Source organism: Gopherus flavomarginatus, chromosome 3, assembly GCF_025201925.1.
Source record: "Gopherus flavomarginatus isolate rGopFla2 chromosome 3, rGopFla2.mat.asm, whole genome shotgun sequence".
NCBI lineage: Eukaryota > Metazoa > Chordata > Testudines > Testudinidae > Gopherus > Gopherus flavomarginatus.
In genome coordinates this window covers 194,075,425-194,101,831 of record NC_066619.1, presented here as the reverse complement: position 1 = coordinate 194,101,831, position 26,407 = coordinate 194,075,425, and the positions used below count along the sequence as shown (strand labels likewise).

The following is a 26,407-nucleotide window of genomic DNA, read 5'->3' as shown; positions in this document are numbered from 1 at the left end:
TTTCGAACTGTTGTATGGAAGGCGGGTAAGGGGGGCCCTAGACCTGATGAGGGACGAATGGGAGGGAAAGGCCGCTCCCGAGGGAGAGTCAGTGGTGGAGTATGTCCTAACCTTCCAGGAAAAACTGGCCGAGCTCATGGGCCTGGCCAGGGAGAATCTGGCCCGAGCCCAGAGGAGGCAGAAGGTCTAGTATGACTGCACGGCACGGGCCCATGCCTTCGCCACCGGGGATCAGGTGATGGTTCTCATCCCCGTAAGGAGAAACAAACTCCAGGCCACCTGGGAAGGGCCCTTCAACGTTATCAAGCAACTGAATAAGGTAAACTATGTGGTGGAGCTGTCAAACCGGGCACATCACCGTCAGGTGTACCATGTAAACATGATGAAACCATACTATGACAGGGGGAATGTGGTGTTGGCCGTGTGTGGACACTGGAAGGGGCAGGGAGATGACCCCTTAGTGGATCTATTCCCTGGGACAAAAGCTGGTTCCCCCCTGAAGGCGATTCCCCTCTCTGATCAACTGACCCCGGGCCAGCACGCTAAGATCAGGGGGGTGCTGCATCTATACCAACAGCTGTTTTCCAACCAGCCAGGATGCACTAATTTGACTGTCCACCGGGTGAAGACCGGGTCACATCCCCCTATAAGATGCTCCCCTTTTCGGGTCACTGGTAAAACTGCCCAGGATCTTGAAAGAGAGGTCAGGAACATGCTGGCTTTGGGGGTAATCCAGCCGTCTTCCAGCCCTTGGGCCTCACCAGTGGTGCTGGTCCCCAAGAAGGATGGGTCAATCCGGTTCTGTGTGGACTATCGAAAGCTCAGTGCCATCACCGTATCTGATGCCTACCCTATGCCCAGGCCTGACGAGCTCCTAGACAAGCTGGGAGGTGCTCGGTACCTCACCACTATGGATCTTACCAAAGGCTACTGGCAAGTGCCGCTGGACGCAGATGCCAGGCTGAAATCTGCCTTTATCACCCCTCTGGGGCTCTACGAGTTTCTGACCCTGCCCTTCGGCCTCAAGGGAGCACCGGCCACCTTCCAGCGCCTGGTGGATCAGCTACTGAGGGGGACGGAGAGTTTTGCCGTGGCGTATATTGATGACATCTACGTCTTCAGCCAGACCTGGGAGGACCACATGTCCCAGGTTAAACAAGTCCTGGACCGACTCCGAAAGGCTGGGTAAATCGTAAAGGCTGAGAAGTGCAAGGTGGGGATGGCTAAAGTATCTTACCTGGGCCATCGGGTGGGGAGCAGCTGCCTGAAGCCGGAACCAGCCAAGGTGAAGGTGATCAAAATCTGGCCTGCTCCTCAAACCAAAAAGCAGGTCCAGACCTTTATTGGAATGGCGGGGTACTATCGAAGGTTCGTGCCCCACTTTAGTGCCATAGCCGGCCCCATCACTAAACTGTGCAAAAAGGGGAAGCCAGACAAGGTAATCTGGGCTGAGCAGTGCCAGGAGGCTTTCCGGGCGCTGAAGGAGGCTCTGGTTAGTGGTCCAGTTCTGGCAAACCCAGATTTTGACAAACCCTTTATGGTGTTCACCGATGCCTCAAACACAGAACTGGGGGCGGTGTTAATGCAGGAGAATAAAAAGGGGAAGAGACACCCCATCGTGTACCTGAGTAAGAAGCTGCTACCCCAGAAACAAAGCTACGCGGCCATCAAAAAGGAATGCCTGGCCATGGTGTGGGCCCTTAAGAAGCTAGAGCCATATCTCTTTGGGCGACACTTCACCGTGTACACCGACCACTCTCCCCTAACCTGGCTGCACCAGATGAAAGAAGCCAACGCCAAGCTCCTGAGGTGGAGCCTGCTCCTGCAGGACTATGACATGGACGTGGTCCATGTGAAGGGAAGTGCCAACCTAACAGCGGATGCGTTGTCCTGGAGAGGGGGCCCTGAACTTCCCCAGGTCACTGGGCAGGGTGACCCTGCTCAGTTCAGTCTCGAAGGGGGGAGAGATGTGAAACAGTAGGGACTGTCTGTGTGGGGAGTGGGAGAGCAGGGGAGGACTTTAGGGGATGGACAATGCCAGGGCCTGTAACTTGAGCTAGGTAAGGGAGGGGAAAGGTCAACACCTTTGCCCGGAAAGGGGACAAAGGAAGGGGGTGGCAGGAGGGAAGCAGTTTGAGTTTGGGCTTGGGGCTGGATGGGCGGAATTCAAGGTATCCTAGCTAGGATCCAAGCACCCTGAAAGCCCAGAAGGACTCGGTGGAGGGGTCCTGAATGTGCCTGCAAGCCCTGCTGTAACCTGTGTTCCTGTTGTCCAATAAACCTTCTGTTTTACTGGCTGGCTAAAAGTCACTGTGGGTCCCAGGAAAAGGGGTGCAGGACTGGACTCCCCACACTCCGAGACACTTGCATTCATGAATGACTATGGGTGGAAGCAAGAAAACTGGGAATGTGCAAGTTTGCACATTCTTCATCTCTGGTCCGAAAGGATTTAAAGAATACAGCAAAAAAACTGGATCTACACCAGCTCTTCCAGATCTGTGAAAAAGGTGGTCCTTGTTATTCCACAGAACAACCAGGGGAGGGAATGTGTCCAATTAAAAACAGTCTGCATCAACTAGTGATACTGCAGCAGTACAGGTCAGTGATGATTAATGTAATATCTATGAAAATTATTCTAACGTGATAACTACAAAGTTCTTTATTCTATTAGTTCTCTCACTTGCCTTTCCTGAAGTAAATCTCAAAAGCAAAAAGATGGGTCTCTATTTTGTTCTTCACTAAATTCTTCAACGGTGTTAAAAATTTAATGGCTTCTTCCAAAGGTGCTTCAACCTAAAAAGGCAAGAAATAGGCAACTCAAATGGGAATAAAATGAATAAGATTAATTTTCTCCTTTACCAATAGGAATATGAACTTTCTAGTTTGAAGTCAAACCAGTAATATGACTGCTCTCACACAGTGATGTACACTGGATGCCCTGAAAGTATATTAGTTCATATATTGCATGTCAGATCTTGCATTCAGATGTAGGTATAAGAACATGGATTGTCAAAGTATTAGCATGCTTTGGTGGCCTTTAAAAAAAAAAGTATGCTCAGGTATCTAGCACTCAGTTGACATGCCACTCAACGGTCACTGGAGCTGTCCACCCATAGCACCATTCTCAATTAAGACGCTGATTGGCTTTAAGGCAGACTTTAAGTGACTAAATGTTGATCTTGGTCACCAGATCCCAGCTAGAACAGTCCAATAAACTAAGTTTTATTTCTTTCCTGCTATGTGTTTATTTTCTATAAAATGCAATAATTTTACTTTGGGAGTTCTGAACAACTCTGGATGTCATGATTTAGGAATCTTTTGTCCAATTCATTTTAAAAAAGTAAAAATATCTCTAGCCCTTTCCCTTATAGAGATGGATCTCAAAATTTAACTCGCCAACAGGGGGGCTCATCAGCAGAATACAATTTCCTCTCCAAAAGATTTGTGGGGCTCTTGCTGAGTCTCTTAACATTCACTGGGGGGGTCTGCCTCTCTCCTGAAGCCTTTTAGGAAGTACATTCCAAAAGACAAGCTCCTCTCACACTGCCCCAAGCCCTATGTTCTCAGCTAGTCACCTCCTCTCTCCATAAGCCTGAGTTCTTACAACTATCTTTGGGTTTATAGGAGGAGTCTCTGATGAAACAAAGGAAGTTTGTCAGGTGGAAAAGACAAAAAATGCTAGTGCTTCCTCCTTGCTTCTTCTAGCTATTCCTTTGATCTGCTCCGAAGCATCCTCCAATACCCTCACTCCTCCTGCTACTGGCAGTTTCTACAAGTCACCACATTTCTGGTGGGAAAAGGTCATCTTTGGGGAGAAGCTGATGTTCAGCTGAGGAACATCTTGCTTGGATGTTGCAGGAGCAGAAAGGTCCAAACGGGAAGGGCACTCAAGAACTGCACGACAATGCAGAGGCAAAGCAGTGGTACTCCACCTGACACACCTCCTGTGCTTCAGTAGAAGGGAATCCTGCTGATGCAACAATAGCTTGTGTGTACATTTAGCTCAAATCACATACCTAAACACTGCTTCCCTGATACCATGATTCTTCATAAAATGTATGTAATGCACCCAAAGGAGGGGCTTTGCCTCACTTGGCTAGTGCCAGTGGAAAAGGAATCACTATCTGCAGCCATTGCTCCTCTTACTCATCAAAGCAGAAACAGAGTGGTAGTTGTACACTTCTGTTTCTCTGAGGCGGACACTTATTATGATCTTTCAGAGCCCAAGGAGAGTTCTTTCCAATTGAAAAGGAACGAAGGACAAATGCAGAGCAGGAAATAAAGCATATTGATACATATTAGCTCAGTGACAAGACACCTCTACTAATCCCGCAGTATCTGCCTGTATATGGAGATACTGACAGATTCTGTGAGCAGAGAGACCCAAAAAAGGCATGGGGAGCAGTTGCCATTAGCTCAGCTAACAACATTAGTGCAGTCAGCATTCTTCTGACAAGGCATCTGTAGTATCCACCATTTTAAAGGATTTGTTCTACCAGAGATCCCTCACTAATGGTTAATAAAACAGAAAGTCTGCTTTACTGCATATGTTAGTTTAGGGATTAGTTAGAGGCCTTGGTGCTAAAACACTCTAACCTTCATGGTAGCATCAGATGTCTAAGGGTTAGAGACTGAAGCAATTTAAACAAGAGCCAGCTGTTGCCTTTATCACTGGTAATACATTCTTTCAAAAACAGGAGTATCAAAGTAATTTTCTCCCAAAGGCCAAATATTCAGTTTTAATTAAGGTCTGTCAGCTAAGACTACCCTATTGAAAATTTACAAATTTAAAGTTAGTAAAAGTTTTGTTGCATTCAATGCTGGCATTTCACTTGCCACACAAAGCTTTCTTTGCTTCACTCCTTGCATATATGCTTCATACAGAATCAGCACTGGTCACACAACTATTCCTCTGCCACCGCTCTTATATCATGGTCTTCATCAGAACTAACATGCATTAGTGTAATTCCTTTTGTTCAGGCCTTGTCTCTAAAATTCAACTCGTCCAATCTATAACTATTTAATTTCTATACCAAAAACCAAATCAATCTTTTCAAATCACTGGCTTCCTGTCACCATATCAGCTTTCAGTTAAAAATCCCCCAATAGTATTCAAGATCCTCATGGAATTAGTCTGCTCTCCCTACCTGTCCAATCTAAACTCTTCCATGCTCCGCAACACTTCAAATGTTTTTTCTATTCCTCCTACTCAAAGCCTATGTTTCACAAGAACAGAAGCACAGAACATTCTTCTCATACACTGTTCTCCCTCTACTTACTGCAGTTTATTTGAGTGTAAACTATTCCATAACTTGTAATCCAATCTCAAACCCATCTTCCCAGTAATTCCAAACAAATGTTTCACCCAATTTGCTCAATCTATTTACTGAAACTTTTTCAATTATCTCTTAGTTCCTATGAATTCCACAATACTTGACAAACTGCAAATACAAATTACTATGTGATATGAAGAATGTAACAATGAATGTATCTATCTTACCTTCAGAATATGAAGGTTTTCAACCAGCTAAACTTGATGATAAATCTAATTAGTGACTAGCACAACACATTTATGAAGATATTCTACTTATTGTGGGGGAGTGAACAGTTCTTGCTGCAATGCATGCTGTCTTTGAAGGACTAGAGACAAACTCAGTTTCTCCATAACACTTGTAGATTACAAACCAGATAAATTGTTCCAGAAACCTTTTTTTAAATTGTGACACTTCTGAATAGAAGCTATGCAAGAATAAAATTTAATGGCGGTCGAATTCAAGGTAATATTTTGCAAAGCTGATTTTAATCTGATAGCCAATTACTGAACACTGTCAGGCAAGTACCTTTGCTAGTTTCTCAGGGATAAGTTCTTCTTTCGGACCACCAATCTCCTCATCATCATCGTCCTTTTTCTTCTTCTGATTTCTCTGCTGCTTTTCTTTTTCTGCATTCTTCTTCTCTTCCTCCAGTTGTGCTTTTTTCTGTGCTCTTCTCTGCTTATTGCGAAGCTTCTTTAGCTCCTTGTCAGACATATTTGCTGCACGTTTCAATAAAAGGGTGATTACACAGATTACTTTGATTTTTTTAAAACTACATATTTGAATTTACTTTACTTCAAATGACTGCCAGTGTCTACATCTATTTTCTAACCCATATTTTTCCTATTAAGTAATGCTGCCATTACATTTGTAAAAAGTTTTGACTTAAGTCAGTGGTAGAGCTGGGAGTAGAACTCAGAGCAGAGAACAGATCCTTGAGTTCTAACTACTAAAGAAAGCGCCTGCTTAACAAATTACCTAAACATTTAGCAAAAATATTTGAGGTAAAACCATTAAATCTTTAAATATATGGTGTGATTAGCTTTAACTTTTAACTGTCTATATAGATGAATACACAGAATTGAAAGGCAACATTGCATCAGTTTACATTTGATTCATATTCAGGATTTCCATAACAACCAAAGCATTGTGAAATTTTGAAACAAAACACAAAAAGTAATCTGTAAAAACATACTGCATTTGTGCCCTTTCTAGCTTCTTTAGACCTGAAGCTATGCAAGTAAAACTGAGATGAGAAGCAATTTTCACTGAACTGTTTAGTTTTGTTCATTCCTATTTCTTTAACAAAGATTCAGTACCCTTCCTTTCAACTCCTCCGTTAAGGAAGTCCCCAGTCCAAAAGTCATCCAAGTTGTCCTTCAGATAAGACTGATGTTTTAAAAATAAAAACAACCCCCTCTCCCCTGCCAAATACTTAACACTGAGAACTTTATAGATCAAAAAGCAGAAGACATATGCAACAATCTGTACCCTCATGTTTGCCCCTTTTACAAAACTATAATGGATTTTGTACAAAGTATGCCTTGTGAGCTATTTGAAAATTCAATTTGCTCATTATTATTGTTCTGGTAAATTGTGCACAGCAACACTATATATAAAGTTATAAGATTTAACATTATTGAGACATGTTCCAAGTTTAGAAAAGCAGGCACAAACCAGTTCCTCAAAGACAAAAGGCAAGTTGATGCCTCAACCAGGTGTAAACAAAATGAAATGAACTATCACCCGGTCAGCATAGAAAAAGGTGCGAACGAGAAATTTACACTTTGGCAAAAAAAAAAAAAACCGAACAGCTAGAGGTTCCTGTCCTCCCAGACCTTGTATCTCCTGAACCTCGGCTGGAGTGGACTTTCAAAGAAAAAAAGAGCTATAAGAAAGGGGGACAGATGCTCCACAATATCTCTCCCTTCATCTCTACTCTCAGCATTGTCAACACCTGAAGGACAAAGGAAGCATCAATGGACTGGGGAGGGATCATGGCTGAAAGAATTTCAGTCAGTAAGACTGCTAAAACATGTGGTAAGAGACTTTTCCTTTGAAATCACTTAGCTTGTTAAGTTAATTATATTTTATTTTGTATTTCTTTGTAACCAATTCTGACTTTTATGCCTCATTACTTGTAATCACTTAAAAACTATCTTTCCGTAATTACTGAACTTGTTTTATCTAAACCAGTGTGTGTTTACACTGAAGTGTTTCGGAAACTTCATTTGAGATAACAAGATTTGTGCATATAATTTTCTATTAATGAAACGATGGACTTTACATGAGCTTGTATTGTCCAGGAAGCTGCTGGGCAGTACAAGACGCACAGTTCTGGGGGAAGTCTGAGACCAGGAGTTGTTGCCCTGGAAGCAGTGTGTGAGCTGACCACGAGTGGTCGCTGTCACAGCTACACAGTGTAAAAGGCACGGGAGAATTGAGTGGTCACAGTTGTCCGTCAGTCTAGACTGTACCCTGGGGAATGTCACAACAGCACAACTCAATTTTTCTACCTTTCACAGGTCACCTTCGAATTATGCCAAAACTTACTGGAAGAATAGCTGCTTCAAATGCAACCCCTCAGATCTGCTTCATCAGGACAAGAGACCATGAATATGCAGCATTTTCTCACTCTAAAATTAAATTTGAATGTTTTTCTTTTTAAAATTATACAAGGGCTCAAAAGAGTGTTTTAGAAATACCCCACCAAATCCTACTTGGATTTTAACTTTAGACCTGTATTGTATAAACAGAATATATAGTAGTAATAATACCACTTTTCATCCGTAGATCTAAAAGCACTTGAATAAAGGTCAGTATCATTATCCCAATTTTACAGATGAGGAAACTGTGGCACAGAGAGTTAAAATGATTTGCCCACCGGTCACCAAGCAGGCTAGTGGCAGAATAGAACCCAGATCTCCTGAGTCTCAGTCCAGCGCTCTATCCACTGGGCTACACTGCCTTTATTTTTAATAGAGAGTTAGTGTTCACTTGTTACAAGTCAATTCCTGGCTTGCAACTTTAACTACTGAATTAGGAGCTCCAGTCTAACTATCAATGTCAAGCATATAAGTATCTATATCTATAGACTAAACCCCAAACACTTCAACTGCACACAAAATAAATGCAGGAAATTTCTTGTACCTGTATCAGCCTCATGTTCTTTATTCTCATCTGTTAGAGGATTATCGTGAAGCTTCAAATATATCTCTATGGCAATTCGTGCTGCCTTGAAGTAAAACGGATGTTGTCGAAGTACATCTTCTAGTTTTAACAAGTCCACATAAGACCTAAGTGTAATCTTTCTCATACAGTAAGTGTGGAAGTCAAACTGATCATCTGTAATTTCTACAAAATGCTAACAGAAAACAGCAAGTTTTAGCAAGTATTAGCGAACAAAACAAACCTGAAATTCAAATACATATTTTCTTATAAACAGCTATGGAAAAAAAAACTGAAACTGAAGAAAAAACAGACAACTGATAATGAATCAGTGTCTTACATACTCAATTAGTGAGTGTCATTCAAGTTTTGGCACTTGGACTTAAGAAAAACATATGACGTTATGGGTGAAGTTACAAAAATGACATTTTTCTCCTAAAAGCTGACAAAAACAATTCCTGCCTAATACCCAATGTCAAAGAAGGAACTACTCTAGGACAGATGTAGAGTGTTACAAGTCAAGACCAATAAGCACAAGTTTAATTCTTTCCGACACTACAACAGTCAATAGAGGAGAGGAGAGTGTTGAAAAACTAAAACAAACTTAAAGGAATATGTATTATGTGAGAAAGAACTGAACATGAACTATAAACTTTTAAGAAAAAAGCCATGGAAGACTTTGTGGACTGGTCCAGCCTTAAGCACACAACTTGAGTAGTTGCAGAGTACCAAACAAAGTTTTGACTTGTGGCACAATTTTTCTCCTCTAGCAATTAAACCAGAGACAATGCATTATGATCTTCTGGCTACTTTCTGACATTTTGGGACTATAAAAGTCATTACAGTGGCCTTGTTTGTCAAGACCCATGCAGATTAAGTTCCAGTCCGGCAAGCATTTAGGCACTTGCTTAACTTTATTCATGTGAGTACTTCCATTGAACACAATGGGACTACTCATATGAGTAAGAATAAACATGTGTTTGCAGGATTAGAGCTTTATTTAATATCGCTGCAATTAAACATGGGTATAGGCTGCTACTTCACACTTGGAAGGCCACAGCATGCCACAGGAAATTACAAGGTTTCTAAGGGCCAGACTAGAGATTTTAATGTTCAGATGAAAACATGCAATGACAGCAAAACTAAACTGGAAATTTTAACAGATTAAATTACTTAGATACATACTCTCTCAATTTCGTGGCATTTCTTAAGTGCTTCTCCAAATTTATTCATTGCCTTGTAAGCTTGGGCACATTCTGTCTGGAACCACATGCACTGCATTTCATTCAAGTTCTCTACTGCTGAGGTTCCTTCCTAAAAGCAAAACAGAAATATTAGAAATAATCCAAAAACGTTTTCCTGCTCAGGCACACCTCAGTTTTCTCCTCGCTCCTGCCTTCCCTGAAGAAAAAGAGGAACAGACAAATGGAGGCAATAAATAAGGGCAGCTTGTGGCCTTAGTGCCTCTCTCAGCAATAAGAGGGCAGTCATTCTGAGCAATCTGATAAAAGACTATGCCAGCCTCTGCTGAAAAATAAATTTTCAGTTATGAACAACACTGGCAAAAAGTGACCATCAAGTCTCAAAAATTCTTCACATGTAGCCCATTATCAAGATTTTAGTGCATTTAAACCTCTAATTTATAAAACAAAAACAGAGCGCCTATCTAAGGCTAAAAATGCCCGTCATAAATAAGAAGTAATAAAATTGAACAACCTGCAGAGCACAAAACTGTCCTCCCCACAACTCCGATTACTCTCAGAAGTAAGCAGTCCAACAAATAAGATGCACCTTGGAGTATGCCTTAATCATAACACCCAGGATATTTCCAACATAGAGGATGAGGATAGTCTTTTCCAGAGACAAGGGCCCTCACAGAATACTATTACCAACTTTATGGAACGTCTATGTGGAAAGTTTAAAAAGTCTGTTATTGAGATCATTTGGAACAAAAAAGATTTCACAAAGGATTCTAAATTTCTTAAATGAATTTTAAGAATTCATTTAAAATGTAAACTGATCTATGTGTAAGATCGCAGAAACTTCTGTACTGACAGTAAAGTGCTGTGCTTTTGGGGAGGATGTACTGCATTTTTCATATGTAGTAAAGAAGCTGAATCCTTTTAAGTGCAAAACTCAGCTTAACCTTAACTATGGAGCCATTATCATCATGTAAATGAAATCTAGCTACAAACTACAAGTGAAGCGAGCAATCTTCATAACTCAGCCAGAACAGGGAAAGAAAGCTCATTACTGACCAAAATAGAGGCTCAGAAGGACAGCTAAAATAATCAAGTGTAAAGTACCTTGCCTACATCTACATTTTATTCATCAAAAATTATAGTAACTGGAACAAACCCTTGTAAACTTAGAACACATTTCTTCTGCCTCTTTAATCAAGTTGGCTTTCAACATATATTTTGCACATTTGGAGTTGATAAATCTGTCCGCTGTGTCCAAGGCCTGGGCTTCATCCATCCACCTTGCAGCTTCTTTAATGTTTCCAGCATGCTTAAAAAGAAAAATTCAAATCAAGTAAGCAAGGAAATTGTAAAATGCACATAGTTTTGCCTTATCTACCCACTCTTCATTAACAAATTAAACATTATACAATAGGGTTAATTTAAACAAGGTACTAAAAACTTTATTAAACAAACAGTCTTGCTTACAACAAAACAATACCTCAAAACAAAAAAGCAGCAATACAACTGCATCTTAATGTTATAATTTCCCTCCTTTCACATTACAATCTCCAAACAGACCTTGTTAATCCATATTTTGCTAATCCACAAGCCTAAGAGCTCTTAATAATATCAGGCCTCACTACAGCACTTTGAGTTGTTACAGAGAAGTGAGGTCAGACTAGGGTGTTTTTAGGACATGATTCTTTATAAAATAATTAACAAGTTTACTAGTTCATTATAATTTAGCAAAGTAAACTAAAAATCCAATAACTGTCAAAATCAACAAAGTACATTTTGTGATAATACTTTTTTTTTTTAATTGTTTGATTACTTTCTAATTTGCAATAAACTCATGGATGTAAATTTAGGGAGCTTCTATGTGGAATTTTAAGAACTCATGGAAATATTTCTATGGGTCTTAGGTTTTGTAAAAGAGTGCTATACAAAACCCAACTCAACCAGTATTAGTGCTGAACCACTACACGGAAGTACAGTCATGATTAAAGGTTTCATTGCAAAATAAAAGAGAAGTCCTATCTGATAATGAAGAACAAAAATCAATCAATATTACCTTATAGATTTTAGCCTTCACAAGGAAGAGTTCTATCAAGGTGGGAGTACTTTCTATTGCTGCATTTATGTATTCCAGAGCCATGGATGGCTGCCCAATTTTGTCATAATGTTGTGCTAAGTAGTACTGGACCCACAGTAAAGTGGTTGGAGGTTCTTCTTTACCATCATCTATGGAGGGAAAAGATGTCATATATTCCATTTAACCAGCATATAGCACAAGCAATATCCTATTGATGTAGTGTATAGAATTTATTGTTCATCTGTATATATAGCTCTCAACAAACTGATAGATCAGAAAAGAAACATGTTTACTTTATCTGGAGGGTAATCTTAGCACTTTCCAGTAAATTACTGTTTTAGGTCAAAGATATAGTACACCACTTGCATATGTTAGCAATTGAAATGTATCATTGTGTTGGGCACTTACATCAGTATATTTTCAATACACCAATTTAAAACACTTTAAATATTTAACTAGCTCAGACTAAGCTAGCACCAATCTATTCTTATCTCATTATAAATATCTTTTAAAAGCTTGGGATATAGCTGGCACTGGAATAAAACTCACCTAGAATAGATAAATTTATTCCAATTTTTTCCAAAGTAACCCTAAATCATAACTATAGATATCTCCTTTGTGTGCAACATAAACCACGACTTTGAAAGGACTCAATTCTGCAAGCTACTGGCCCTAGACCCAGCAAAGCACTGAAGCACCAATCAGTAGAGACTACTCAAGGCCTAAAGTTAAGTTCACTCCAAATTGGGAATGGAGTGCCCAGTACCAACAAACCCAAAGGCTTTAATTCTTCAGTACCTATGGCTAAGGCTGCATGTCTGTCAGGGAGGTCATGGATTCCATGACTTTCTGTGACCTCTGTGACTTTTGCAGCAGTCAGTGCGGCTGGCTCAAGGGGATGGGGTGCAGGGCAGCGCTTACCTTGGGAGGGGGCTCCCTGGAAGTAGACACCACATTCCTGCAGCTGCTAGGCGGAGGGGTCAGGGGGCTCTGTGCGCTGCCCCTCCTTACAGGCACCGCCCCTGCAGTTCCCATTGACTATGGTTCCCAGCTAATAGGAGCTGCAGAGCCGGAGCTTGTAGTGGGGGCAGCACGTGGAGTCCCCTTGGCCTTCTCTCCACTTAGGAGCCGCAGAGACATGCGGTCTGCTTCTGGGGAACTGTGCAGAGCCAGGTAGGGAGCCTGCCAGCCCCTCCAACTCCCTTCCCCTCCCCCCAGCACCAGCAGAGGTCCCGGACCATGCACCATCACCCGCTCCCCGCAGCACTCATGGGGGTCCTCCCACTGAAGCACCGCCGGCAGCACCAGACTGCCCCATGGGCCCACGTTTTAGTTAGGGGTATATTGTACAAGTCATGGACAGGGCACGGGCCGGGAATTTTTGTTTACTGCCTGTGACCTGTCCATGACTTTTACTAAAAATACCTGTGACTAAAACGGAGCCTTACAGATGACATGATTTACCCCACAATCATATTTTTACTTTTAATACTTTCGCTCCTATGAAAATTAAACAAATTGAGTTTTGTTCAGCCATGTCCACACAAACGTGCCCCCAATTTAAAGTTTTTCTTAAAAAACAGTACAAGTTTGTTTAGATTTTTAATTCAGTTTGAGAGATTGGCTTATTTAAGTTTAGCTTAATACTGTAAAAAAAAAAAAAAAAGAAAAAAAAAAGAAAAAAAAAAAGAAACCAAGAGACTAAGCCAAAATGAAGTAAGCCATTCTCTTAGCTGAATAGAACCTCCACGCTACTTCCACTGGTTTGAAAAACACATCTTTAGTTAACTGGTGCAAGTTTACATGTAGAAAATGTTTTCACATTCAAGGAAGGATGAATTTTTAATTAACTGCCCAAAGAAAGACTTTACAAGATTGTGAAAGTCATCATTTCTTAAAAAAGATGGATTGGCCAAGATATCTAAATATGGGAATTTTAGATCTAAAGTTCTTCTCTGTAAATAGAAAATGTTGTTATAAAATGAATATATACTAAATAGTATCAATACAGTTACCACATAATCCATTTTTATTTAACATGGCTGCCATTATTCTCTCATCACATTTAAGGGTGTCCCAAGCTATGATAATGAGTGTGAACAGCTGCCTAGGCTAAAACAGCATACATTTTGAGTAAGATTTAGAACATATTCAAATTCTAAGGAGGGCAAAGGCTCACTTCTCCACTTTCAAAAAAGTTTTGGTTTTTTTCTATTCCTTCACCTCTGCCTGAATTGTTACATATAACATATGATGGGCACAGTACTTTCATAAAGTATTAAATCATTGTCACTCACCATTGGGATTAAATAACCTGCAGCTTTTTAGAGACGTTTCATAACCTACCACCAACTCTTCTATAATTACCACCTACACATGCAGGGACGAGACAAGAAATATTAGTGATCCAGGTGTTATTTCACTTTAACATGAATGTCCTTGATGTTAGCTATACTGACTCTTCTGTTGTAAGAGATCTACTATTGCAATATACTAAGTCCTAGTACAAAGAGAAATGTGCTCAATTCTCTTCTCTCCAGTTGGCATATAAAGGAAAATGTCACAATTTTGTGTGCACAACACCTAATTGGTTTCTGGTAAGTATTTCATGGTTTGGTACAACAACTGACTTAGAAAAGAGCTATGTAAATTTTCACAGTAGGAATTGTAGCACTAGATTTTTCCTTCTGTGACATAGAATAATCAGAAAAATCAAGTCAGTGACAGTAATACAGTGTCAGCTGGGAAATCTCATTCTAAGTGCTGAACTTCCAGGCCAAAGTAGGCTCCAACTTAACATAAAGTTGCTTTTATTCCTTTAGTGTGTAAGAATAAATCCATATTGTTGGAAAGATTCATTTACCTTTTCTTTATCTTTGTACAATGATCTCAAAGTATTAAAAACAGGTGGACAGCCTTTGCTGAAATTCATCCTTAGAAACTTGTCCAAACATTCCTTAAACTTTTCACCTTTGGGGAAAAAAGATATGTTGATTTTGTTTTTACCAAATATTACTTTGCAATTTTAATGTTTTTATAAGGTTAAATAGGAAGTTTTAGCAAAAAATATATTGTGAATCTATTTTTATTGCTTGCCAAAAAATGCACGTACCAGATAAAAAGTTTAGCGGCAGTCTTCTTGGAACCAGTCCCCTTGGGTACTTAGTCCAGGCCTCTTCATAGATTTTCAGCCTCTCAAGCATATTGGCTAGAACAAAGCAAAAATAGGAAACTACTAAAAAGAATCTTTTTTGGTAATTAAATTACACACACCCCAGAATATACATAGCAAGCAGTAGCTGTATACTTAAAGTAACAATTAATTTGCAATGTAGTCCATTTTGAAAGGTCATTAAAAAGTTGTTTCAGGTACAACGGTTATGAGCCCCCTGCCAATTTATTGATTGCATTTTCCCCTTTTAAAAAAAAGGGTTTCTCTCCTTCATTGCTGTGTGAATGACCCAGACAGAGGAAAACCAACTATATAGATGGAACAATTAAACTGATTGTATTTAAAGTGCTGTCAAAGGCACAAAGTAAATAAACAGAAAGAAATCATACTTCTGTCTGAAAATTGTATTGACTATATACACAAGATTACCATAAATGAAAGATCAGAGAAAAAATTAAACTGATAGTGTCCCTTCTAAATAAGAACTTTGTCTTCTATGTCTACCATTCATACAAAACGAAGGACTACAGCACTTACAATCTGCCATTTTTTATTTATCTATCTTTTACCGATGAAGACAAACAGAACATCAGGACAAAAGTCATGCAAGTTTTCCAAGACAATGCTAGTAACAAAAACATTATAAATCCCTTCTACATGTCAAAAATTAGACTAGAAGTTATCAAATATAAGTGTCCCTTTAAGAACATACTTAATGCATGTTTTCAATACATACGTAAATGACAACTGAGCAAAAATAGATTCTTGATACTCTATTATTACAAGCTGTAATATCATTACCTGGTTTAAGTGCCTTTTCTAAGCCTTTGTAATAAGCCCAGTTTTCAGGATTCCTTTCTTGCAATCCTCTATACACCTCAGCTGCTTCTTCCAGCCTGCAGAGTTGCAACAGAAGTTCTCCTGTTTAAAATCCATAAAGTTATACACTGAGCATGAGGGAGAATGCAACAGCTAAACATCTGTAGTGGTAATTTGATGGTTAGACATTCCTCAATTCTTTGTTAATCTACATTTCTTAGACATGAATATCAATGGTATGACTCAAAATAACTTCAATTTTGAGATTTAACAAGTTTTCATGTTGATAGCCAACAACTCAATAAGTTTTTTAGTTGAGGACTTATACAGATAGAAGGAGTCACTTCATTAAGAGTGAAGAACAAAAATTAGATGCATCTTGATTAACATTTTTGAAGAACTATCTAAGTATAGTTCTGCCATGAAAAGTAATTAAAAATTATACATGATGTTCCATGTTTATAGTTTCTTGATGTCCAAATCAAATATGCACAGTTTGCAGGTAAAAGGATAAGTTTACAAAACTCAAATACGAAAAACCATTTTTTCAGATTTGTACATCATCTATTTGTCTAACTTGTGAGTTGTACTGAGAGATTCTGCAGGCAAGTTCTTCCCTCACTGATACCTGGCAATGGGATGGCATAGTGATAACAAAGATAGAATTTGGACCAGCATGTTAACCAGCATTTCAGTTGATGCTACAGCCAGAAAACAATCCATCTCACTATTTCAGAGCTGCATTGACTTAGCAGTGTTAAAAAACAGTAAAAGTAATTTTACACACACACACACACACACTTATTTAGAAGTAACTAGACAACTCATAACTGATGACACCTCCCCCTCTCACACACCCGTTCAAGTAAGCACACTTGACTTAATTCATGAGAGGTGATCTGGTAATTAAGAAGGCATCGCTTGTAGAGCAAAGTCTCAATAACTTAGTGAATTTTGCTCTACAGAAAGGAAGAAAAAAAGCAAAGTCTTACCCCTCTCCTCTATTCCAGCAACTTTCACAGCACAAGCTAGTGCTTACTACAGAAATGTTAAGTTGGGCTATGGGTCTTCAAATAGCAGCCACCTTAGATAATCTTAAGCCAAGAAGAGATACCCCTGGCCCACCCACCAGCATGACAGGACCAGGAAGTAGTATCTCACAACAAGAGACCCAAATTCTGCCATGGAAGGCAAGAGTTATCATTGCTGATTCAATTCTAAACTCCTATACATGCCAGAACACTTTCCAATAGGACTCAGTTATATTTCATTCATAATACTTTTTTTTATGCATTGTTAATATAAAAGACTCATTTATTTGTAGATTTTTCTGTGGCACTTACTTTTAGTACCTAAGCACATCACAAACATTAATACTGTAATCTCATAAGGCTGGTAGGGAAAAAAAAAAGTCAGTATTATAGCTTTTTACCGATGAGGAACTGAAAACAGATTAAGTAGTTTGTTCTAACTCACACAGAAGCCTGTGGAAAAGCTCATATTCAGAACTCAGATCTAATTCTCAGTTCTGTGACTTAGGACTAACCAAAATTTGTCTGATGTACATATTGTATACAGAGTACTACAAGGTAGTTCAGATGCATATCAAGTTGCAGAAGAGTGGTAAGATATTATGCTTGCCAAATAGTATGTGATCATGTAAAGAAAACAGATATCATAACACATTCACAAAAGACAGCGCTAAAGATCCACATAAACCAGGAAATGCCAGAACTGATGTATGTGTTTGCAAGATAAAAGCCCGTGTGCTTATATTTAATCATGGGAATCAACTCATTGACTTCAGTGGAACTATTTCTGTACTTAAAGTGTGTGAGTATGTGCAGAATCAGGTCCTTGGATCTTCACTGAGGAATTTCAATGCCATCAGCAGTTTTTCACTGGGTCTCTCTGACATCCTGGGACTGACATGGCTACAACTAAACTGCATTACCATTCACTATCATTAGGGTAAACCATTTAAATGGAGGACTTAGTACCTGTCCCAACATATGGTATATCATGCCAGTGGTATACTGTAATTACAGTTTACATTTATATAGCATTTTTCATACTAAAGCCTTCTGTACAGTTTATATATACACATGAGCATCATGGAACTATGTCAGCATCACAGGTGGGACAGCACCTGAATATTAGCCTGTGCTGGCTAATACTCAACAGTGGGGAGAAAAAAAGGTTGCGCCATATTGGCAAACCCCTACACTCACTAAATGTGATGTGAGCTATGGTGTATTTTTAAAGGAACAGAATCCAGCTAAAAATAATTAAAACCCAGTTTCTTACAAGTTTTACCGACAACTCCTTATATTATGAAAATTTTAAAATGTATTTCCTCCCACTGTTAATGCTGATTTACCTTGTCCATTTTTCCCAGTTTGAGCAATAAAAAATGACTAGTCTATATAACTTCCTGACTTGTATGCCACTACAAACAATACTGCAATGTATAGAATGCAAACACTATAAAGTACATTTAAAATTGAACTTTTGGTAAAAAATGAAGTTTAACAAAACTTAAGAAATTAGCAAGTCCAGTGAAAATAGTTTTTGCTTAATTGTAGACCTAAACTGGCCTGTCTGGTATATTTCATAATTCAGTCATATAAAAATAGCTCATTTCTTTTATTTCTCGAACAGTATATACAGGAACCACACACAAGATTCCATACTGCAGATATGTACAAGCACAGCATCCTGAAGAGGCAAATACCTTTAGTTTCTTCAACAGCCAGTTTATCACAGATCTGCTTTTCATAGGTACCAAGGTGTTCCAAGGCTTCTTTGTAGAGTCCTGCTTCTCGGAGGACTTGATTCTGATACAACAACAGCTCACTGTATTCATAGTCCACTTTATCAGGAGACGTCTGAATGTAAACAAGGCATATGAGTGTTCACCCTTGTAGCATACACTTAAACTTAGGGTAAACTGAATTCATTTGGCTTTAAAAATCTACATTTTATTAAATTGTTTCTGTGTTTGAAAGACAATTACTTTTTTTTGGCTCACAGCTAATCAAAACATATGAAGAATCCCATGTTTCCTTTTTTATACCTGTTGAGTCTTCCTAAATTCCTCTAAAATCTTTGCTGCCATTTCATAATCTTCCAGCAGATGATAAGCAATAGCATAACCAATCCATGAGGCTCGCTGTGCAGGTCGGAGCTGAAGTAACTGGTACCTGGTTTCCTGTAAGACAGTTATAACTACTAATTTTCCTGTTCTCATGGAGTCTAAAGTTCTCCATAAAATACCGTAGCTTTCACATTTCAATATATTTGTATAAGGATTACTTAACGCAGTACAAAGGAAAAACTAGCAATTGTGCCAAATTAAAAAGCTTGAACTTCGATAAAGTGAAAAAAGGTAACGGTCAAATAAAACAGTAATAAAGAGGTACTATTTCCAACTAAGCTGTCCTCATGAGCCAAACTAACATTAATGTAGGTATCAAGGAATGTACTTCTCTATCCTAAAAAATACTAAATAAAGAGCATCATTCCGGATGTTTCAGTTTGAGATCTAGGGAACAGTTCTTGTAGTAATGACACTTCAGATTTATCAAGGAATCTGTATGTATTCAGAGATTCTACCCAATTCAACATAAGTGGTTGCATGAAGAATGGCCAGTATAAGTGGCAGCCATCTTTATGGATATCTGCAAATGGCCTTTAATTAGTTTCAGAACCTAGCTATATGACTCTCCAGGGAGTCGTGCATTTTTTTTGACTGAGATTTCTGGAACAGCAAGTAATTTTAAAATATTTTTAAAAAGTAATTAAATATGGAGAGGGTAACAAGCATGAGCAATAAACAGAAAAGGATCATGAAGAACAGTGAAGAGTAATAATAAAAAATAATGCATAAAACTGGGGTAAGCTGCATTATGTTCAGTCTTAATTAACCTTTATATTAAATGACCTAGCAGTAGAAAACTGCATGATGACATTCACAGATTTAAAACTGGGTTGAGTTTTGAGCTTCAGTCAAGACAGATTAAATACAAAGGGACTTGGAGAAATTAGAAACATGGACAGCATATGAGATTCAGCTTGAAACATGCAAGCACATATGTTTTGGGGAAAATATCCCACCTTCAGTACATATGGGGAGATTAAAAACAGTTATTCTTAATTTCAGCAAATCAGACATGAGTCTGCAATGCAACAGGACAGCAAAAAAGGACAAATTCAATTTGAGGATGCATTTGCAGAGATGTCAGAGCAGTGGTTGTAGTCCTTGTCCACAGAATCAGAACACCTTAGTGCAATTGTACTTAGAATAGCATCTTCAGTTCCAAGCAACATTTTACCAGAAAACTATTGACAAACTGACAGGAATTCAGAGAAGAGCAACACACATAGTCAAGAGCTGCAGAAACTGGCTTAGAAGGAAAACAGTAGGTTGAAAACTAAAATAAGTTCAGTTTGGCTACAGGATAATCAACAGGAGAAACATGGTAACAGCCTATGAAAAATCTAAAACCAAGGAATGAGAGGAATAGAGGCTTACATGGGGAATAACAAGGAGGAATATATGGAAGAAAGTTATGAAAGGAAAACATTTTGTTTGAATATCAGGACAGTCTTCCTGATAGTAAACTTCGTTAGGCAGAAGTCTCCAAAAGAAAGTTGTAAAAGCCCCATCAACACCCGGAACATTTATAGACTAGACAAAACTCAAAGTGTCCACTAGTGAACAATTCTGCTTTACCAGAAAGATAACCTAGCAAATTATACTCTTTATAAGAAAGTCATTAAAAAGTAGTCTTCGGCATATCTGAGTCTGAATGTCAAAAGTGTTAAGCATATATGGGTTTAATATTTTGATTCCTATGACCTTTAACCTGAGGAAACTGTATGCAAGTTTACTAATTATTGCACTAACGCTTTGCTCTGTTTCCCTGGAAGCCTATAATAATGTAAATACTCTACTTACCCTGTAACCCTCAAGATCCCTCATTTGAATCTGTAGCAGAGAGAGATCTCTCAAGATTTGAAGATTGTCTTTATCCCATTTCAGTGCATTTCTGTAACATTTGATAGCTTCATCATACTTCTTGTCTGACCTCTGGAGAAGACCATAGACATGCCAGCCTGGAAAACTTTGTTAAGGATGCTACTGAAGAAAATCAATCCAGAATGGCAGAAAAAGAGTGCCTACTAGGTAAAATAAATAAAATAATAATAATAAAAAAATAAAAAATCCAGCTTTGTAACAGACAGTAACATCACTAAAACATTTCAAACTGAAGATATAAAGCTTTTCACCAATTGATATTACAGGAACATGGTGTGTGGGGGAAGGGGACATATTATTGCAATTCATTTTCCTACTGTTTGAAAGTACTATCAACTTGTACTACCTGCATTTTTAACTTACCTAATACAGGCCCCAATTCAGGCACACACTTAAGTACATATTTAAACTTCAAGTATGTCACTAGTTCCACTGACATCAATAGGATAATCATGTGCTTAAAGTTAGGCACATGCTCAAGTACATGCTTAAATCAGGGCCATAGCAAGCAATTCTGAAGGAAAAAGGTTACACTTGCAAATACAATGGAAAAGAACAGCATGATTTCAATTCAACAACAATTCCCACAAAAGCAAGAATGTGTATTTAATTGCTTGTGCTTCCAAGGACAGCTTTATGACAAAATTTAGGTATGAAATTGTTCAGATAAGTTTAAACAAAACCTACTTGTATATGTATACACCTATTAAACTTACCAGTTGTAAACTTTCAATTTGGAACCGCGATAGATGTTGGCTTTTGTTCACATTCTATAAAATAAACAGCCGTCTCCGCATTCAGAAATGGAAGGTATATTCAAAAAGGATACAAACATGACTCTTTAAATCATTCCGTAAGCCTCTACGCACTAGTTCATATGCTTCCTCTTTCTTCCCTAGACAGTTCAGCGTTAGACCTTTCATCGCCAGGGTTTCTAAAAAAACATTAGGATTCAATTGATACCAATCTATTATTTTATTAAACACAAGAGACATTCTACAAATCAGGGATGGGGAATCTTTTTTCTATCAGGAGACACTGACCCACAGAAAAAAAATCAGTTGCGGGCCACGCAGCCCTACAGGGTGGTGCAAAGGCTCGGGGCTTCCTCTAGGCTCCGAGGTGGGGCCAGAAAAAGGGGTTCAAGGTGCGGGAGGGGACTCCGGGCTAGGGTGCAGGAGGGAGTGAGTGCTCCAGCTGGGCGTGTGGGCTCTGGGGTGGAGAAGGGAGCTCGGGGCTGGGGTGTGGGAGGAGGGTAGGAGTGTAGGCTCCAGGAGGGGCTCAGGGCCTGGGGGTTTAATCTAGCAAATGCCCTCTGCCTGCCCTGGCTCGGTGCAGCTCCCCGCCCCCACAGCTCCATTGGCTGTGGTTCCTGGCCAATGGGAGCTGCGGAGCCGGTGCTGGGGGCAGCGTGCAGTGCTTCCCTGATCGCCCCTGCTTCTAGGGGCCACAGGGACATGTCGGTCGCTTCTGGGAGTTACATGGAGCCAGATAGACTTTTAATAGCCTAGGAACCCTAACTTCCCCCCGCTGCGGGGTGAGCCAGGGCACGCGGCTCCAGGCCCACAGGGGGTGGGAGATGGGGTTGGTACTGAGGCTCAGGGCTTCTGGCCCACAATGCAGAGATTTGCCACAGGCTGGATGAAATGAAGCAGCGGGCCACATCTGGCCTGCAGGCCGTAGGTTCCCCACCCTTGATATAAACTAATAACTTAAACCATATAAATATTCATATATAAGACTTTAGACTCAGGAAAGTTAGCAGCACAAAGATTCCAATTATTCTATTTTCAGGTACAAAAGATTACACTTGTAGCTTATTCAGTTAGCGTATGAGGCTCAAACAATAAGTTCTGTATCATATTTCCAGTATAAAAAAAACAGTTTTTTTTAACCAGAATACCGGTATTATAGAATACTGGTTCAGTATGCTACTTTAAAGCATGTCAGTTTTACCTATTTTCACTGGTAGGCAGACATAGTCTTCCCTCTACTGGTAAGGAGTGCCATGTCTGTTTAAATAGTCCATTCTTTAACAGAAAAGGGAGTCATTTAAAGTGGCTTCTAGAAAAGGACAGTGATGCCAGTCTAACAGGTAAAAAGGAAATTCCTCTGAGTACTTCAAAAGAGAGGTTCAACTGAAAGAGTGGAAAAAAAAAAGTTGGGTGGCAAAAAACCCTTTTTTCTCTTCCAAACTGTTTCCCCCTCACTGGAGGATCAAGATGGTAATTCTAACTGCCATGCACATGTGGTATTTGACACAACTCCTTCCCCAAATCATGTACTGCCTTTTCAGATATGAGACAGAGAAAAAATGAAAAGATTAAGGACAAATATTAAAAATGTTACATCAGCAATAAAGTATCACATTATATAGTGGAGGGTTTCTAAAAGTTACACTTTGTACTGCATCAGGTTCCCCTTAAAATTATTTATGCAAAGTATGAACAAAAAGATGCTAAAAGACTTATGAAGTTTTACAGAAAATCTCTTGAAGTATGTATTACATGTCTTAAAGCATATAATAAGCAGGATATGGTAGTTTTATATGCCATCTGAAGCTCACCTCCATGTTCTGCAAACTTTGGATTAGAAAGGATCTGTTTACAAAACTTCAGCCCATTTCTGTACTGTTTATGTTCATAACACCTCTGTAGAAGAACAACAAAGTCAGTAACTTAATTTACAAAGTTAACACAAATGTTTTGCAATGTAAAAACAAAAAGCTATGCCAGTATAATTTCAGATCTTGAAATGTCTCCTTGAACAGTTTTGGATTTCAAAACACAAATGGGCAGTGTCTATTAACATACCATTGTAATGTTAAGAATATCAGTCATTTGTACCAATATATTGGATATTATTGATTTAAGCAATATAGCTCTTACTGCTAGAAAAACTAATATTTTATGTCCTTGGCAATTTTATTACCAATAGGAATCTGTGGCACTTTATCAAAATTAAAAAACATCTTCATACTGTACCCACACTCACACTAAGTAGATTATCTAAACACTTATCACAATATAAGTGATTCATATCTGAAGATAATGTTCCTCTATAACAACTCATTAATTCAGAATCTACATTATGGAAGCCATATTAGAACTATGCATAAAAGTATTCAACTCCTTTAAAACAGATTATTTAATAAATAAAAAAAACAAAAATAAACATGCCTTACAAGTGTTCAATCAACTTTGGCATAATGCCCTTCCCAGGGGGGATACAGCATAACACAAATCTTCTAGATGGACAAATGGGGAGAAGGGCAGTTGTGATGGCTCTTGGGGCACCCAGAGCTGAGAGTCACCTTGTTACAATGGGAGTGAGTCTTGCTTGTGGCAGCTCTGGGTTAGCTCCATATCTCCTCCAGGCTATGCGAGCCCTCACTCCACCTTGCAGATTAGTAAGAGGTGTACTCCAGTTCCTGAGCCCCCTTGAAGCATTCCCCTGTGATATCCAGCCCATGACACTGGCTTCTCATAGAAATCACAGATCCTCTGCTCCCACATGAATAATGTAGCCCAGTTTACCAATTTTACCTTAAATCACCACCCCTCTATAACACACAGCTCTTGTAAGCACTTAATATAAAAAAGTTTTAAGTAAAAAAGAATAGAGGTTCCACTAAAAACAAGAAAGTGTGATGGAAACAGGTGTTTACAAAATAAAATAAATTCACACAACACAAACTAGGGCCTACAATTAAGTTACCTTTCCTATTGAATAAAGTAGGTTCCTTCCTCCATCCCCAAGTTCATTGTCTTGCAGAGCAAATCTTTCATGAAGTACACCCCCTTTTACCAAATTGTCTCCTCAGTGAATGGATGCAGAGGGTCTTTTTCCACCCCCTCATATACTGAATCAAATATTTTGTCTTTATTCACAGACAAGGCAAGCTCTTGTCTGTTACAATGTTCCTTTTTACCTCCAAGTGGTTTTGATTATTTGCAGTTGTTTTGGTGGTTTTCCAGTGACTGTTCTTGGATGGGGCAAGGCTGAACAATTGAACATATTACATAATTGGCTAGCCAGGGCAGGGTGACAACTCCCTCCCACATGAATGGGTCATCACCAAGACACATGGTTACCTCGGGACTATTTTTCAGTATAGTTACATTAATCCTTAAGTACTACCCATACACTCTTCTCATAATTATGAGTACTGGTAAGTTACAAACTTGCAGTACAGACCTCACCCTTCATTGATAAATACCATAAAAAAAGTGATGTACTAGGTACAATGAGTTTGTCAGGTCTGAGAGAGGAGTAGAGAAAAGTGAACCCATCTGCCAGTTGTCACCAATGAGCTTCTGTCACAGAGATTATTAATGTGAAATGTAATCTTTATTGGCCAAGTAGGCAGAAAAGATTGGGAAAAGAAGAAAGGTTCAGATCTCTATAATCTCTCTGAAAGTAAAGAGTTTCTAAATTAGGTTGCCAAATGTCACTGCAGATGTCCAATGACATAAGGGATGAGCCACTGGGTAAGCCACATGTTCACCCTCTCTGATCTCACAGGACAGAGATTAAAGCTTTTATTACTAAATTCAACCATTGTGCCTACCCTCCAGAAGTACCAACATGAAGTCATATATACGCCACCTTGAAGAGCATCACGGAAAGATTCAGCTACCAACTCAGCAGGTGCAGAATGACAGTTTGATGTGCTTTTCATAGATTAAAGGTACACCAGTGGTGTTCACTCAGTAAATTGGATCTCATTGAGAAAAATATCCCAATGGTTATAGCTGCCTGTTGTGTCCTGCATAGTAACTACGAGGTAAAGGGGAAAATCTGCAGCCAGAGTGGAGTGCAGAAGTGGAGAGGCTGTCCACTGAGTTTGGACAGGCAGACAAGTGGGCCATTAAAAGAGCTCAATGTAAGTGATGGGGTTGAGGGAGGCTTTGAGAAGCATTAAAATCATGAGCATAGTAGTGTTCTGTGCTGGACTGTTCTCTGAGCCAAAATCTTTGGGTGCTGCTAAGAACTGTGTAGTACTTGCTGTACATTTATAAATATTAAACTGTTTTACTGAAGCTATGAACTGTGTCATGCTTGATTTACATTTACACCTGATTGTTTCTTCTTGAACCTACAAGTGCTATACGCTTACAAGTACTGGGTGCTTACAGAACCACTATGTATTCTGAATTATGTACTGTGAACTAATGAACATTTTACTTGCAAAAATAAATTAAATAAATAAATAGAAATTTATTGTAGTAAAAACAGTTCAGAAAAACCAATGTGCAGAAAAAAGCAATGTACCGTATATAATCATTCATAAGCAAATTTTTTTAGTAAAAAAGGGAAGCATCAGAGAAGGGTGTCGGCTTACGAACGGGTATAGAGAGGAGAGGTGGTACAGAACCCCTCCCCCCAACAGAAGGAGCAAGGAGAGGCAGCACAGCCAGCAAAGCCAGAAGGGAAGAGGTGGGGCCAGAGTCTCTCCGCTTCTGGCCACGCTGCCCTCCCCCCAGCCTCCGAAGTAGCTGCGCTGCCCAGCCCACCGGAGCATGCCACGGCAGAGCCACCCAGCCCAGCCCGGCCCGGCCCATGCTGCCCAGCCCGGCCCAGCCCAGCCCAGCCCAGCCCAGCCCGCTAGGGCCA

The 26,407-nt window shown here is 39.4% G+C and overlaps 1 protein-coding gene across 1 annotated transcript in view; it reads right to left on the bottom strand.

The window, feature by feature from the left end:
• The window catches only part of NAA15 (N-alpha-acetyltransferase 15, NatA auxiliary subunit), a 60,979-nt gene that overhangs the window by 19,540 nt on the left and 15,032 nt on the right, over positions 1–26,407 (bottom strand). The window contains exons 2-16 of the mRNA XM_050946323.1: positions 23,358–23,442; positions 21,621–21,725; positions 20,711–20,868; positions 18,827–18,961; positions 18,485–18,638; positions 15,733–15,852; positions 14,872–14,967; positions 14,623–14,729; positions 14,057–14,129; positions 11,739–11,908; positions 10,842–10,994; positions 9,669–9,797; positions 8,466–8,679; positions 5,841–6,034; positions 2,685–2,793 (exon numbers count right to left, since the gene is read on the bottom strand). Coding sequence (XP_050802280.1) covers positions 2,685–2,793; positions 5,841–6,034; positions 8,466–8,679; positions 9,669–9,797; positions 10,842–10,994; positions 11,739–11,908; positions 14,057–14,129; positions 14,623–14,729; positions 14,872–14,967; positions 15,733–15,852; positions 18,485–18,638; positions 18,827–18,961; positions 20,711–20,868; positions 21,621–21,725; positions 23,358–23,442 — 2,002 coding nt within the window. The remainder of the gene's footprint in view (positions 1–2,684; positions 2,794–5,840; positions 6,035–8,465; positions 8,680–9,668; positions 9,798–10,841; positions 10,995–11,738; positions 11,909–14,056; positions 14,130–14,622; positions 14,730–14,871; positions 14,968–15,732; positions 15,853–18,484; positions 18,639–18,826; positions 18,962–20,710; positions 20,869–21,620; positions 21,726–23,357; positions 23,443–26,407) is intronic.